This window comes from Corylus avellana, chromosome ca11 (assembly GCF_901000735.1).
Source record: "Corylus avellana chromosome ca11, CavTom2PMs-1.0".
In the NCBI taxonomy this organism is placed as follows: Eukaryota; Viridiplantae; Streptophyta; class Magnoliopsida; order Fagales; family Betulaceae; genus Corylus; species Corylus avellana.
The window spans coordinates 2,589,721-2,605,619 of record NC_081551.1 but is presented as its reverse complement, the minus strand read 5'-3'; the positions used below and the strand labels follow the sequence as shown (position 1 = coordinate 2,605,619).

General features: G+C 34.9%; 2 protein-coding genes across 6 annotated transcripts; both read right to left on the bottom strand.

The window, feature by feature from the left end:
• Nucleotides 1-858: 858 nt before the first annotated feature.
• Nucleotides 859-3,619, bottom strand: LOC132165322 (F-box/kelch-repeat protein At3g24760). Of its 5 annotated transcripts, none has more exons than XM_059575829.1 (2): nt 2,307-3,619; nt 859-1,638 (listed from the first exon to the last, which is right to left on the bottom strand). In XM_059575829.1, exon 1 carries the CDS (start codon nt 3,480-3,482, stop codon nt 2,322-2,324), a length of 1,161 nt encoding a protein of 386 aa, XP_059431812.1. In that variant the 5' UTR covers nt 3,483-3,619; the 3' UTR covers nt 859-1,638; nt 2,307-2,321. The 5 variants fall into 5 exon arrangements, with proteins under 5 accessions (XP_059431812.1, XP_059431814.1, XP_059431813.1 ...); XM_059575831.1 differs by having other exon boundaries at nt 859-1,233; XM_059575830.1 differs by having other exon boundaries at nt 859-1,228.
• A 7,776-nt stretch (nt 3,620-11,395) lies between these two features.
• Nucleotides 11,396-13,507, bottom strand: LOC132166364 (uncharacterized). Its single transcript, XM_059577165.1, has 5 exons — nt 13,272-13,507; nt 13,096-13,186; nt 12,544-13,022; nt 12,112-12,370; nt 11,396-11,904 (listed from the first exon to the last, which is right to left on the bottom strand). Exons 1-5 carry the CDS (start codon nt 13,275-13,277, stop codon nt 11,885-11,887), a joined length of 855 nt encoding a protein of 284 aa, XP_059433148.1. The 5' UTR covers nt 13,278-13,507; the 3' UTR covers nt 11,396-11,884.
• Between the last annotated feature and the right edge of the window lie 2,392 nt (nt 13,508-15,899).

The window sequence follows — 15,899 nt, the reverse complement described above, 5'->3', positions numbered from 1 at the left end:
CAACCAACCCCAATAAAATAGACTTTTCAAATTAATGAAAAATTAAAAGAGTTGAGCATTATGATTTATGAGAACAATTCAACTAGTTTGTTTTTACATGAATCTCCGACAAAACCAGAATAGTTTGTGATTTCTCAACCTATCTCCACATCCAATTGATTAGATTGACTAATCAAATTGAGATCAAGAAACATTTCTTTTCCCTTTGTGCAAAAACTTTTAGAAGTTTCATGGATTTAATTTTTTTTCACTAAAATTACTTGAGTTCTTTGACTTTCTCCATTAGTTTTCTTGGCCCTAAACTATACCAAAAGACACAGAAATTTAAACCATCATTGACAGACATGGATTGAATTAGATTTTTAGTCACAATCAGAAATTAAAATTGAAACTACTTGCCCTGAATTGGGTTTAAAGGAAGGAACATTTTTACCATTTCATTGCAGCTATGTTAAATAAAAAAGATTCAAACACTAATAGAGCAAGTGTTTCAGACTCAAACAATGTCCACAAAACCAAAATTACCTCTTTTTCCTTGGTATTTCAAATGGTGAACCTGCTGGGTAAGTTTGCATTTAGAAAAAGAGTAATGCTACACATACGTGCATTTTACGCACTCTCCAGTAACGAGTTGACCTACCTCGACTTCATCTGTTCAACATATTGTAATGTACATTAACCCTCTCTTCACTTTCCTCCATCCCAAACAATAAATATCTTGATGTTAAATAGCAATAACAGAGTGAAAACTGAAAAAACTGGATGAAAATAAAATTCCACAGTAGCCCTACAGAGTGGGGGCACATGCAGCCTGCAGGTAACTCTTTAAACCCAATCACACAACTAACTCACCAGAAAGGATTGCATGAAGTATAAGTCAATTAAGCTGAAACTTATTACATTGTACAGTTCATTTCATTGCATTGAGTAATGCACACCAGATAATTAAACACAACTATTATTATTATGTAGATGCCAATGTAGTTAAACATGAGCACGGAGAGGAAGTCTCAAGGGTGGTCAACCTACAGAAAATTAATCTACATTAAAACACCTGCACACGTCCATTTTCCTTGCAGCAAGAATATCTTGGTAGCAGATAAAATGGCCATAAATCCAGCTGCATTACTTATTCATTTGAAGAAGACATAAGTTTTTGATCTTGCAACTCCATCATCTGCATGCTGTCGGACAAGTTGTGGACTATTGTAAGTTATTAACATCTCAACTGCCCTAGCAGCATCCGAGGGTCATAGCATTCGATGCAAATAAAGTTTGACACCAAAAATAACTAGATGTCAGAAGGAGGAATGGAGGAGGACATGAACAAGGCACGAACAAAACAACGATCGCAAGAAAAAAGAACTAAGACTTGTAGTATTGCTAGCATGGTCAACTTCCGAGCAACAAAATATAGTAGAAGATGCTAAACATGAGAATTATACTAGAACTTGAGGGCAAGATGTGATCAATACCAACTTTAAAGATTCATCAAGTTTTGTAGTCAGCTGGTGCCTTCAGTGAAACTAATGGTCTTCCTAAGCAAGATGTCACAAGCAGTTTGTGCTGATATTGAGTGGAATTGCTGCTTTTGGGGGGGATGAGGTGTCAAATTATCACTCATCTCAAAAGATTAAGCTGGTAAAAAATAGTAAATTTAATCATTTAATAAAATTCTAACATTCCCTCTTAACAAATGGGTCCCAACACTTGGAATAATTTAACTAAAAATGAAGGGGTGAATAGGGTTCAAACTAATGACTTATGCCCTGATACCATATTAAATTACCACTTATTCCACAAGCTTAATCTGATAAAAAATAGTGAATTTGATCATCTAATTTAATATTCTAACACGAGAGATGGGTCAACATGCAGACCACACTCGGGTGGCCTCAGAACAGATGCAAGCAGCAAGATATCTCCATTCATACCCATCTGCGTATTCCATCTCTCCTCCATAACTCCGTAGCCTTCTTGGTTTATTCTTTTCATATTCTCAACCAATTGGATTTTAGGGATGTGAAAAATCGCAGTCCACGATGGCAGCCATATACAATGGCTGCCAAGTTTTCTGTAATGCGCATATAGTACAATTTGCTCATTCAAAAGATTTCACAGTTCAAACAAATTTGGTTATAATCATTATAAGTTGCAACTAATATTAGGCACACAGTAAATTTGGTCATTGATATTATAAGAAGTGCATCAAACTCGCTCAAACCATGATCCCAACGGTAAATCAGGTGCTAATACGATCTAAGCATAACCAAAAAAGAGGAATTTCAGAGGGCATTGATACCAACCAGTAGGAGAATTGATCACTCAGACATAGGCTGCACTTCATCAGCTCCTTCCTCTCGACCCTGAAGAATATTATGCAGCGAAACGGTGGAACAAAAGCTAATGACTTTGTGAAACTTATTAACAGGTATAGGCAATGGGGGCAATCTCCTCCACTTACACTTCCCAGACTCCCTGCTAATCTCACAAACACATGCCGGGTATCTTTTATGGTACTCTTCGTTAAAAACATAGATAAGATCACCCAACCCAACACATTTCAAGCTCGCAAATTTATCATCCTCGTCGCTATCAAACAAGCTGTAAAGCAAATCCTGCGGCATAATCGCAATTTCGCTGAACTCCATGGTCTTCTCATCGATCCTCCACAGATTAAACGAAGGCCCAAGTGGCGAATTACATATTCCAGCCAGAACAAGCCGATCCCGGCACGAGATCAAGAAGGAGAAGATAACCCCAGGAGGCCTAAGCGTCTGGACCTCAGTCCAGACATGTTTTTCCAAGTCAAAGGCGGATATGAAACACGAATAAATCCCAAGGACATAAAATTTCCCTCCGAACAAAGCCGAGGAAAGCGATAGGGAAGAGTTTCCGGATCTGAAATCAGCAGGCAAAGGAGGGCAGCGTTCCCAGGAATCAAACTGGGGATCGTATATCTCGACGGCCAAACGGTCCTCGATATCGACGAGATTGCCGATGAACCTAACGCCACCGACAACGATGAATCTGGGTGCGTTGGAATTGGCATAGAAGACGCCGAGAAGAGGGTTGACGCGAGAGTAGTGAAGAGAGGAGGTGGTGAAGACGGTGGAGAGGCGGTGGAGAATAGGAGAGAAAGAGAAGGAAGGGGCGGTGGTGAAGAGGAAGCCATGGGAGCCAAGGAAGGAGGAGGAGTCGGGAGAAAGGAAAGGGAAGGAGGAGGAGGGTAGGCGGAACCAGAGTTCGGAGAGTGGATCGAACGCGAAGGACTGGTGGTTCTTGGAGGATGTATTGTGGAGGCCGTAGAGGAAGAACCAGGGGCGGGTTTGTGTCCGGTCTTGGTTGGAGGTGAAGGCCGGTGAGGAGATGGTGGAGTTCCAGTGCTTGCAGACTGCGGTCGCCCTGATGAGGGTTGGGGTTGGGAGAAGCGACAGTATGTGCTCCATCAGGTCTGCGCTCAGGGAGCTGAAGTCTGTCATTTTCGGAGGAGCGTACGGCGGAGATGCTTTTCTTTTTGCTTGTGAGCGGAAATGGGAGTTGGTGGGAGAGGGATGTCGGGTCAAATAAGGAAGGACGGTGCTCAGCTAAAAACGGGGGATTTGTGTGGTAAGTTGCCAAAGCATCATGTTACCACCAAGCTTTGTAATTGTCCTGGCCGGATGTAAGCGGTAGGTGAGCGGATTTTACGGTTTTTTAAATTATTATTAAATTTTTAATAATTAATATCAAATTTTAATTTATGGATAATTTTAAAAGACACATCATATTCTTTTTTTTTTTTTTTTTTTTTACATGTAGGCACAAGAGGGGAAGTAGAATTTAAATTAGTGACATCCGCTTCATAAGGCGTGATCTCATACGATTGAACTACATCTTAGAGACAAACATGTCATATTCAAAATATGTCAATATAACATAAAAGATGATAAGAGTTGGATTGCGATCCTCTACCATTTTTTAAAAATTTAAAATTATCAAATTCATAAATCTCAACCGTTCATCTCATCTAAGCATCTAAAATAAGCCATGTTATACGCTTAGATGAGATGAACGGCTGACATTTATAAATTTGAGAATTTCAAATTTAAATAGAATTTTATGAGATCTCAATTCATAAGAGCATTCTTAGCAGCTTCCTCGCCATTTTCTCTACATTTAAGGATTCAAATTACTTTTTGTTTTTCTACGTTAAAATACACTCCAATAGCTTCCCTTAATCATTCATTATATCATTAAAATATTTGTTTTTTTAGTTTTATATATATATGAAAGGAGAGATGAGAGAGAATCGTAAGAGGAGAGAAGAGAGAGAAATATTTTATTATTATTATTTATTTTAATAATCATAAAGATTGTAATATTGGAACCCTATACTTTGGGTTTCACTGTAGCAATCCACATGGTTGATGATCATTTAAGGAGTCTACTGTGAGACATTTTTTGCGATTTTTTGGACACATTTCCTACACATAGGGAACAGACTCCCTTTTTGCTGGGAATGCTCGTCCTCCCTCTAACATTACTCATTAATCACTTCGAAATAAATATGAGAGAACTTTTATAGTGCTTACATGTTTCATGTATGTGAATTTCATTGGAACTCTCTTTTATTTCTTGTATCAATTATTAACATTTTTATTAGAAATTTCTAAAAATTCATATCTATATGTGACTTTCACTGGAACTCTCTTTTATTTCTTGTCTCAATTATTAACATTTTTATTAGAAATTGCTAAAAGTCCATATCTTGCATTTCTATAATCATTTCTTTGTCTAATTTGGTTGTAGAGAAAGCGAAAAACATATTTGGGATGCTTTCGCTTTTATACATTTATTTTCCATAAATAAAAAGTGTGAGAAAATATTAAATAAATAAATTTAATTATTTAGTAATTAAAGTGATAAATGTTGCGTAGTAAAAGTTGCAATATGCCTAGGACCATTCAAGAATAACATCTCAAAAAATTATTAATGGCTTTTATTGAAATTTCAATCAACAACCCAAGTGGAACTTTTGGAGATGGTGTGAACTCCATTAGAGGTGACCACGACCACCAAATTAGGTAGTCCAACCACCCTTGTGCCGTGTTTGGAGGTGGTGTGCATGTGGAGAAGTATGGTGTTGTTTGTGTTATTTTTGTTAGGGTATGCAAGACATTTAGATGAAATCTAATTTCATTTCAATTAGAAAATTTGGTCATTCTTAAATTGTTGCCAAGTGAATGAATATGAATGGTTATTCTCTTTCACATTCTAACAATACCTATTTCTATTTCTAAATAATTATCATTTTAAGTTTTAACGCTCCAAATGTACCTTTGATGTCTAATAAAAAATGCTTGAGATACTACATCTTTTATTATAATGTTCTTATAAATTAGCATGACAATCTATACAAATCAGTACATTATTAACAACTTAGCCATCAATTAAATAAATTGATGAGTCAAATTTTTTATTTAATAATTTTATGAACTATTTCTTTTCAATTTATAAATAACTTTTATTTCGATTAACCCCAATTGAACCTTTGAAGATGGTGTGATCACCCCCGATCTCCATCGGAGGTGATCACAACCACCAAATCAGGTAGTCCAACCACCCTTGTGGGTTATTTCAAGGTGGTGTGGACCAAAAGAAGTAGGGTGTTATTTATGTGTTAGTTTTGTACGGGTATCGTAAGACATGTAACACATTTACTTGAAATCTAATTCCATTTCAATTATAAAATTTGGTCATTCTTGAGCTATCATCTAAATAATTTATCATTTAATGCACCAAATGTACCTTCAACGTCTAATAAAAAATGCATGAGATACTGCATTTTTTTTTTTATATAAATTAATGTAACAATTTATAAAGTTCAATGTATGATTGATTACTCTGCTACCGACTAAATAAATTCAACAGTCAAGTTTTTTTAGGGAAATGCTAAGTGATTTTTTAATCTCAAGTGGATATTATTTTTTAAAAAATCAAACCAAAAAAATAAAAACTTTTTTTTTTTTTTTTTGGTTGCTTTTTTAGAAAGTAATATCTATCCATGATCAAAGTCTCCATTTTTTCACACATTACTTGCCCCACTTTATCGGTTTCTTTGACTTTTTGTTATGAGTAGATCTTGAGCTTGTCTCCATGTTTATCTCCTTTCATTTCTTTGGTTTTGAACTTGGTTAGGCTATTTCTTTGGGCTTGAAATAGACACGTGGGTAATGATGCAAGCATTGAGAAAAAAAAAAAGAAAAAAAGAAAAAAAAAAGGTAAATATTTGATTTAAAAATAATTATAGAAACATTTTTAAAAACTTGAAAAGAGGAGAAAATCTCTTAAAATATGTCACTTCGGTCGGTGTAAAATAAATATAATAAATACATGTAAAGAGTAGCATTACTCATTTGAAAAATGGTAGCCTTCGCTTTATTATTTAGGCCTTGTTTGGTTCGCGAAATATCTAGTCCATTGGAAAAGGATTAGCTACTACTGAGAATAGAAGAGTGTGGAATAAATTAGCTATTCATATTCCTTTGTTTGGTTGTAACGCTGGAATAGACTAGCTAATCATATTCCTTCGTTTGGTACAATGCAATATGTTGGTGAATAGAATCATATTGTGATCAAATTTTCTAAAATACCCTTATAATACAAATACAATTTATATTATTAAGGACTTTCATTCCTTTTTTTTTTAAAAAAAAAAAAACATAAACAATTTTACTATAATTTATTTTTCTTTTTTGTTTTTAATTATGTCAGGTATGTGGCCTTTTTTTTTTTGTTGCAATTATGCTACAAAATTATTTATATAAAAAAAATATAGTTCGAGAAAACAGAATCAAACTCAATATTGAAATAAATAAAAAAAATATAATTGGATAATGTACAGAGAATCAAAAGAAATTAAAAAAAAAAAGATTATATATTTGTATTTTATAAAAACCTTGCCGATTCTGTTTCTCCGTCAAATAAAAATAAAAAATAAAAAATAAAAAGGTACAGAGAATCAAAAGAAATCAAAAAACATAAATAAAAATAAATAAAAAAAATAACAACTGAGAAACGGTACAGAGGAGGGAGACGGCATAGAGAGGAAAAAAAAATTGTTTGGTACCAAAAAAATCAGAGAGAAAATAGAAAGAGAGATAAAATAAAATAAAATAAAAGAGAGAAAACGAAATATAGATACGCAGAAAAGAGAAACGGAGATATATATATAAAGAGAGAGATAGAGAACGAAACTTAATCCCATAAGTGGGGTTTTTTGTGGAAATTTACATAATTAATTTAATCCCACAGAAAAGGATTAGCTAAGCCACTCATTTTTTAGTGGCTTAGCTAACCCTGTGTGTATGGGATTAGTAGTCTCATGGGAATAGACTATTCCCAATAATAGAGTGTTACGAAATAAATGACTAGCTATACCTAGTGTTAACTAGTCCAATCCAATGGTCTATTTCGCAAACCAAATGGGGCCTTAATCTTTTAGCATTAAGCTCGTTTGGAATTGCGTTTGAGAAATAGAACTTTTAAGTCAAAAAAACGATTTTAGGCAAAAGCTTTATTTTTAAATTTTTGTTAAAAGTGCGTTTTAACCATTTTTAAAGTAAAAAAGTTTTAAAAATAATACTTTTGAAATTTTTTACCAAATATTCAATTTTTGTTTGACATAACTTTTAAGTACTAAAAATATTTTTTTAAGTTTTATAACGCAATTCCAAACAAGCTCTAAGCATTACTCTTTGATCCGAATCCCCTCCCATTAATGGAAAAATTGGAGATTCTCCAGCTGTGAATCTTGGCCGTCCAATCTCATTCAACAGCCTACATCATGCCATGTGTCCCACTAAAATTTAAATAATAAAATATTATTTAACTTTTAAAAATTAAAATTAACTAATAAAAATATATGGGGTGGTCAGCGACCCCATTAGGCCTTGAGAGTGGCTTCGGTCACCCCCAAAGACCGGTTGGGAGTGGCTTCATGGCTTAGTTAGGGTGGCCGGCCGCTCTATATTTTTTATTTTAATTTTTACTTTATTTTTAAAAGTTAAATAATATTTTATTATTTATATTTTGGTGAGACACATGACATACTTTAGGCCGGCCAAAATTTATAATTAGAGAATTTTCAATTTTTTCACTAGTGGAAGGGGATCCAGATCCATTACTCTTTTACCAATCTTTTTTATAAAGAATTATATATAATATAGTAATATTATCTGTAAACAAGAATATGTTAATTACTAGGATCTAATTATTATATGTTGCCTTGGATAGCGCCATTATAGTGGGGCCATTGCTTATTGCTTAATATTAGGCTATTAGCAACTAAACCTAATCTACCACTTGTAGGGGTCTAGTGGACATGATCCTGCCAGACTGGCATCCATCAATCAACGTGGGCCATCACAAACCGACAAGTAAAATTGGATATGGAAACTCGATATGGAAACTCTTATTCGAGATACGTTTATGTTCATTTGGATATAATAGCAACATCACATGTCATCCCAAATGAACATAACAGCTATGTTTGGCAAGGGAAGAGTCTTGCACTGTAGCTGAACTACAGTGCGGGCTGACACGTGGCTGATTTTTTCATTCAAATTAATTTTTTTTTTTTAAAAAACAAAAAAAAAGTGTGAGAACGCCGAAGGAATCAAATGCACCCCTTTGGCCTGCTAAATAGGGTTTGACCATTCTTTATTTGGCCATGGGCTGTTTGAGCCACCCCCCCTGGTACCGGGATCTCGCAAGCTAACTGACTTGACCCTCACAGGTGGGCTGGGGTGGGTCTAAAAAAAAAAAAAAAAAACAAAGGGGAATTGGTGCATTTGGGGTGGCTCTGACCACCCCTGCGGGCTTGGGTACTTTGGCCATCTCATGATACTAGATCAGAGTCGAACAAGTCGCTCCAAATTTACAAGCAGGGCTCTCAGAGCCAAACATAGCTAACATATCCGTTCGTCCCCTAACGTACAATTATTAGCGGTTTTAAAAGTAGATGAAAGTGATTAATAAATTATTTATTTATATATATAAGATAATATTGTTTTGGTGCGTTTAGTATAAGATTTTCGTTTTAAATTTAATGCAACTGATTTTTATTGTTTTGTTACATTTTGAAGTATTATAATTATTCAAAAAGGACAACAAAAACAAAACCATTTACAATAGGTCATAAAAAGAGAATCAAGAAATGCCCAAATCACCAAAACAGGCGAGAAGGCCCATTTTCTAAAAAGTGGTTATGTAATTCGGTTATGAGTTTCAATAACTGCTAGTCAGTGATTATTTTAAAATTGTTAACCAAATAAAGGCGAAACAGTTGCGATTACAAATATTTAATAATCGCCCAACTGCAAATCACAGCCACTTGTATACCCTTACCATGAATTGTTATCACCTTTCGACTTTTATATTAAGCCTGTAATTGCTTTTCTGCTGTACTTGCAGCATAAGATTTAAAGTATCTCTTTTTTATCTTTTTCTTTTTGAAACCACGACCTCACTTATATAAATGAAGCACTACATCAAAGATTTATTTTAATTATTATTATTATTGTGAGTACATAACAAAGAAACTACAAATTACAATAATGGGCTGGGCAACCCAAACAAAAAGTTTCTAAACCACCGTATCAGATCGGGTAAATAGAAAAAGAGGCAATACATCAAATGAATGACGCGGGCCTATGATTTTTTGGCACGAAGACCAAGACATTAGACCACCAATTAAGGTGGTAATATATGGTGTGTCAAAGATGACACAACAAAAAAGTCTAGAAAAGAGCACGAAACTATAAAGGTTTCGCAATCATCTCCAAACTCTAAAGGACGGACATGAACAAACGGTGATAGGAACTCTTAAAAACAAAGAAAATAACAACATAGAAACAAAAACAAGACTAAAAGCCCATAACAGACGACAAACAAACAACAACAAAAAGAAATAGAAAGTACGAAATAGCAGGGTCGTTGGCTGGAGGGGCGAAGGAAGGCCACAAGGTGGCTATTGTTGACCGGCGCGTGACGACAGACCTCCTCTGCTCTGCCATCTACAACCATCTTTCCCAGTCCTGATTCTAGCTGCTGCTTTATATTCAAAAGTCATTACATTACCTTATATTACTCACAAATCATTTTATGTTAAAAGTTAGGGTAAAATTACACTTTATCCTTTCAAACTACCACACCATTTGTATTCACACCTCTAAATTTTAACTTGCTTCAACTTGCCATGGTCATACCCAGTCAATTCTTTTATATTCAATGAATATAAAATATCTCATTTTTTCGAGCAAAAAAATCTCAATATTTTCTGAGAGTTTAGAGGCTAAAAAGGTCAAGTCAAAACAGAAAAATTTTAATAGATTGACTAAATTGTCGCAGCTTTGTAGCTTGCTGGGGTCAAATGTCATTTTAAAAAAAATTTAGAGGCTAAAACGTAGAAGTAATCATACTTAGAGGATGGTAAAGTACAATTGTTTAATCTTCTTAAAATTAATTTGTCAGGAATTCAGGATCTAGTAATAAAAAAAAAGAAAAAAAAAAGAGATGTTCTTCTTTTTCAAAATCTCAGCAAAGCCTTATTTACGTAGCCGTAGTGCACAAGCAAATATAGCTGGATTGTAATTTGACTTTGGAGTTTTGAGAAGAAGAAATGTCTTCTTCTTCTTCCCCGCTATGCCTGGGAATCTCTTCTGTCATTGAATTTTTATAGAACATCTAGGAAAATTCCTCCCGACTAATCTCCCAAATAACCAAACAATTAAGAGTGATGTTAGGATAATACAACTTTTATTATAACTTTATTACTAATTAACGTGATAGTTTATGTTCACATGAACTGTCACATCAGTTTGTAAGTTCATACGATATTTATCACGTCAGTCATTAAACAATTAAATTTGATTATGGTCGTTATGGTAAGTGCCATGTGAATTGCCACGTTTGTAACAACTCAAAAAAAAAAAATGTTATCCAATTTACGCTACCACCCTAAAATGACCTTAATGGTATGAGGGCCACCTAGCTAGTAATGCCATGTGGTACTTGAGCCACTTAAGGGAGTGAGCTTTTAATACTTTAGTCCCACATTGGGAAGATGACAAGTAGTCCATATAGAGTGGGTGGTTTACAAAAATAGTCATAAGTGTGAAGTCTCACATTGTTTAGGTACTTGGTGAAATTGGACCTTATAATGGATTCTATGAAAGTTCCAAATTGACTGATCATTTGATGTGATAGCACATATGTGACTAGAGTTTTTCTTTGTTGTCGTTACAACGTCAATTTGTAAGGGAACCCTCAAATTGCCTTTGTAAAAATCTTGTGTTAGGACATACATTCTCTTGTCACTATAGGCAAGTCACCATGTAGGCCATCTTCATTATGTAGGTACATTTCATAGCCTTAAATTGATGTTACATTAAATTGCTCTGATATTTAAGAGGAACTAGATTGAACAACAACCATCCAACTACAAAGCTTAAGAGCATTTTCATCGGGCTAGTCAAAATAATACAAACGTTATTTTGGCCAGTCAAGATGTTACAATTACATCCAACTCAAGAAAATGCTGAAACATTTGATGAACAATGTTTACTCACCAAATGTGAAAAAAAGCATTTAAAAATCTCTAACATTCTCTCCCCTCTCGAAGAAAGAATAAAGAAATCCTTGTAAATGAATATTTAAATAGAATAGTGAAAGTGAATAGCTAAAATAGAGTGTCAGATGTAGGTGTTTTGGAAAAGTTGATAGCTAAAACAGAGAAACGTAATTTTTTTAGTTAAAATAGAGAGTAAATTTGCTGTGTCGAATGTGAATGCTACAGTTGATTTTGATTTAACCTTGGAAGATCATCTTTAAACTCTCCTCTTCATAGCTCTAGCACCACAACTGCAAATTGAAAAAATAAAAAATAAATAAAAAATAAAAAAATAAAATTTAAGTTGCATAGAGGCATCAGGCCTAGCATTTTATCTTAATGGCTAAATATTTTATTGTTTAGCTACTATTGAGATAAGTGCCTTTACAATTTGTCAAAGACTTATAATAAAAGCTATAATACACCTAACGACAATAAAAGAGGAAAGAGGGTCTTACAATCGGAGTCTGTAGTGATCCAATTTCCTTTTCTAGAAGTGGTATGATGGTTGTCTTGAAAAGGGGTTGAATTTGATGATGGAATGTTCCTGTTTTGGTCAATTTGAGATGAGGAAGCCATAGAAAACGCAGAGTAGACAGAGGAAGTGGTGGAGCAGCTTTCCACATCCCACCTGAAACTGATCTTTGGAGAATCATTGCTAAGTTGATCATCATCTGGCACTGCTTTTAGGCTACCACGATTTCGGAATTGTAGAACCTGAAACATATTCTTTTGCTTTAAGTCTATGATTAAGACTTTTATCCCGATAGAAAATGGTAAATTTAATTATTTAATTAATATTTTAACACCCTTCAATTGCTAGGTGGAGAATGATATGTTTGAGACAAAGTGAGATCAAATCTGCAAAGTGAACAAAGAAATTAACTTACCTTTCTACCAATGAATTTTCCTCCCTTCTCTGATTTTGCAGCAGCAGCCCATCTCAGCAGCTCCTTCATTCTTGACATGGCTTTGGTTTTGTCTCCCTTAAGCCTGTCTTTCTTTTCTGATGTGCTGCCACATTGGTCATCTGTGTTAGTTGATGATGACAATGTGGTCTCACTTATTGGCAAAACTTTGTTTCCTGCATGAGAAGAAGAATCCACCTTGTGACTCATTCCTAGCCCTCGAGCAATATCTTCTTTCTTCATTTTCATTGAGTGGATCCCACACTTCCTTGAATTAAAACTTCCTAGTCTTTTTAACTTGAGGGTGCTAGAGAAGCAAGCCTTTGCAATATCTCTCCTGCATAAAATTTTAAATGGCTTGAAATTCTTGCAACAAAATTCACTTCCTTCAACTTCAATCAATCTTCGACGCACCCGGGCATGCTTAAACAGAATTATATCTTCTGGTTTTGGTTCATGATCTGCAGAAAAAAAAAAAAAATGTAAATCAATCCTACAAAATGTATGCTTGACTTGTGTAGAGTATTAGCTTACCATTAATGGTTTCCTTCTTGTAATTGGAAGTGCTAGAAGTATTAATCTCCCTTGCTTGTTCATGTGTTACCTTAAAGAACCATTGGAGAATCTGCTACAGTTCACCAAGAGAGACATTAGCTTTGGTGTGGATGCTGCACATTAGAGTATTGGTCAAGAAAGTGGCAAGTTTTTACCTGCATGTCTATGTTTGATACTTGGAGCCTCCTTTATATAGTATTGTCTGTGCAAGTGCAACAGAGAGAAAAGAGAGAGAGATCTTTCTTGGTCAAATGGACAGCACTAAGAGATCTATCTGTGCTGTCTGCTTGCTTGAGATTCCTGTCTAGTGTATGAGGTCTTCGGGAGATGAAGACAAAGGAAATTGTGTTGAATCTAAGGAATATGGTGAGACAACCGAGCAATGAGTGGGTGAGGGGGGGCTTGTGATTCTTTTTAACATGGGTCTTTAGTATTATATAAGATGATCATGTGGTAGGTAGTAAGCAAAATTTTTGAGTTAAATTAAAGAGCCAAATTGTGCTTTAGCCCTTGTGGCTTGTTTCTTAGCCATACACTTGTATGCCCATGGTTTATCAAGCTGGTTGGTCCCCATGTTATGGATCTTAGGATTCACTTGACCCAAGATTTACTTGTGTTGTTATGTAACTTCTATAGGGAAATTAAGACCTTACACTTGTAATGTGGTAATTTTAGGGATAGGATGTGAAAGAAGGCTTCTTTGATGATGGTAAAGGTTATTGCAGTGAAGTTGAATGGTCCTAATTGTTGTACGAGTGTGGTTGTTGTGGAAAATATTGAGCCGACTTAGAAACTTGTGAGTTAAGCAAGTTGGCCTAAGATTAACCCGTTTATTAATTATTTCTAATCGGGTTGACCCAGTTTGACTTAAAATGTTATTGTACTAAATCCCAATCTTCTAATTTCGTGACGGGTTTGTAAGTTATGTAAAAAATTGCCAACTGTACTTTCACTATTTGAAAGAACATTTGAAACTTCCATCGTCGATCACACAATAACACTTTGTTAGCAAGTCTAGTCAATCATTTGTACCAAGGGTTTCAATACAAAATCATTCTCATCATGATAATTTGACAATAGCATCCATTGAGAAAGTGTTAAAAATGGTAGTTCATATTCTAAATGACAAAGTAATATTGACCTTTAGTATAAAGGACACATAGGCTTTGCTACATTTGACTCATGTGACCCATTGCAACTCAATTAAAGTTTTTCTTTTAACTTGGGTTGGGTTGGAAGAAATGCTTATACTTGGATCTATTAAATTGACATATGTTCTTAAAGTATGTGATTCTTACATATATTTTTAATAAAATTAATAAAAAAAAGTGAGAATCACATGCATGATTAAAAATGCACATAATAATTACATGCCCTAAGAAAATATGTTAGTTTAATAAAAGTTCATTACTAGCCACTAAACTTCCTTCCCATTGATGGCCAGCTAGACAAGCTCCATGTTGCTGAAACAATGCTTCATTTTAATTATCAATAGTAGGTGTGCTCTTATCTCTTCACAAATATCAATAGTAGTACAAGAAAATTAATTGTGACTTCTGCATGAGCATGTGGGAAAGTAGATATTTTAGGGCATAGAGAGAGACCTGGGACGTTGAAGGGATAAAATTTTGTGGCCACAGATGAGGACTTGTTGGCCTCACATGGGGTTTGAGTAAGAGACATGTTATTAAGATCTCATATCCTTAAGTTAACATACTTGTGTTTTGATCAACAATTATTGTGTATTATTATTATTCATTCATTCATGTGTGTGGGCTTCTCTCACCTTTCCTCCTCATAGGATCTGATGAAAGCCAGGTTAGCTGACGTGTCACTCTGCCCTCCATTGCTTTGTTTGAGAGATGAAAGAGAGACTGTTTGGTTGGGAATAAGATTTTATGTTATGGATATGGTGGCACTCATATTTGGGCCTTTTCTTTTTCTTTTTTTCTTTTTTTTTTTTTTTTTGAATCATGTGGTAGAATGTCAATCAACGTTTGCTCCCTCTCCTCTCTCTCTCTCTCTCTCTCTCTCTTTCACACGTATAAGTGCTCATATAGTAATTCATATTTTAGTGGTTAATATAATAAGTGACAAATAAACTCTCACACCACCAGTATGTGAACATGATAAGTGTATCATGTGAGTTATCATGTAACAATTCACATTTTAGTGATTAACGTGAGCCCATTTAATTTGCGAAATGAGTATTCTATTTGAAAAATGAATAAGTATTACTAGGAATAGAAAATGTTGGAATGGAATAAGTATTCTAATTCTTTAGTTTGATAACAACACATATTTTATAATTGGAATTGAACTAAAATGACTAAAAAGCCCATTTGATTTCTAATTTTTTTAAAACTCAATTTTTTATTTTTTATTTTTTTAAAAAGCGTTGAATGTTTAAAAAAAAATCAAAAAATCAAATGGGGGAGCCACCCCTAGAGGACCTTGCCGTGGCCCTCCGCGCCACCCCCGGTAAGAATCGGGGTAGCCTAACCACCCCTGATGTGAATTGGGGTGGACCGGGGGTGGCCAAGATGGCCCTAGGGGTGGCCGCACCACCCCCCGAGGGCCTCGCCGGTCCACTGCGAGGCCCTCAGCACCACCCCCAAACAAAAGAATGACTATTTCATAAGAATAGCCATTCTATTCCGGGGGTCTATTCCGCGAACCAAACAGGCCGTAAATGTCATATGAACTACCACGTCAGTTTGTAAGAACTTTGTAATAAAAGTTGTAATAGCCCTGACAACACTTTATTACAATAATCCAATGAG

Coding starts and splice junctions, on each gene's coding strand:
- LOC132165322 (XM_059575829.1), bottom strand. CDS start 3,482: ATGACAGACTTCAGCTCCCTGAGCGCAGACCTGATGGAGCACATACTG.
- LOC132166364 (XM_059577165.1), bottom strand. Junction 13,023..13,095: donor CAAGAAGGAAACCATTAATG/GTAAGCTAATAC, acceptor TTTTTTCTGCAG/ATCATGAACCAAAACCAGAA. Junction 12,371..12,543: donor GAAAATTCATTGGTAGAAAG/GTAAGTTAATTT, acceptor AATATGTTTCAG/GTTCTACAATTCCGAAATCG.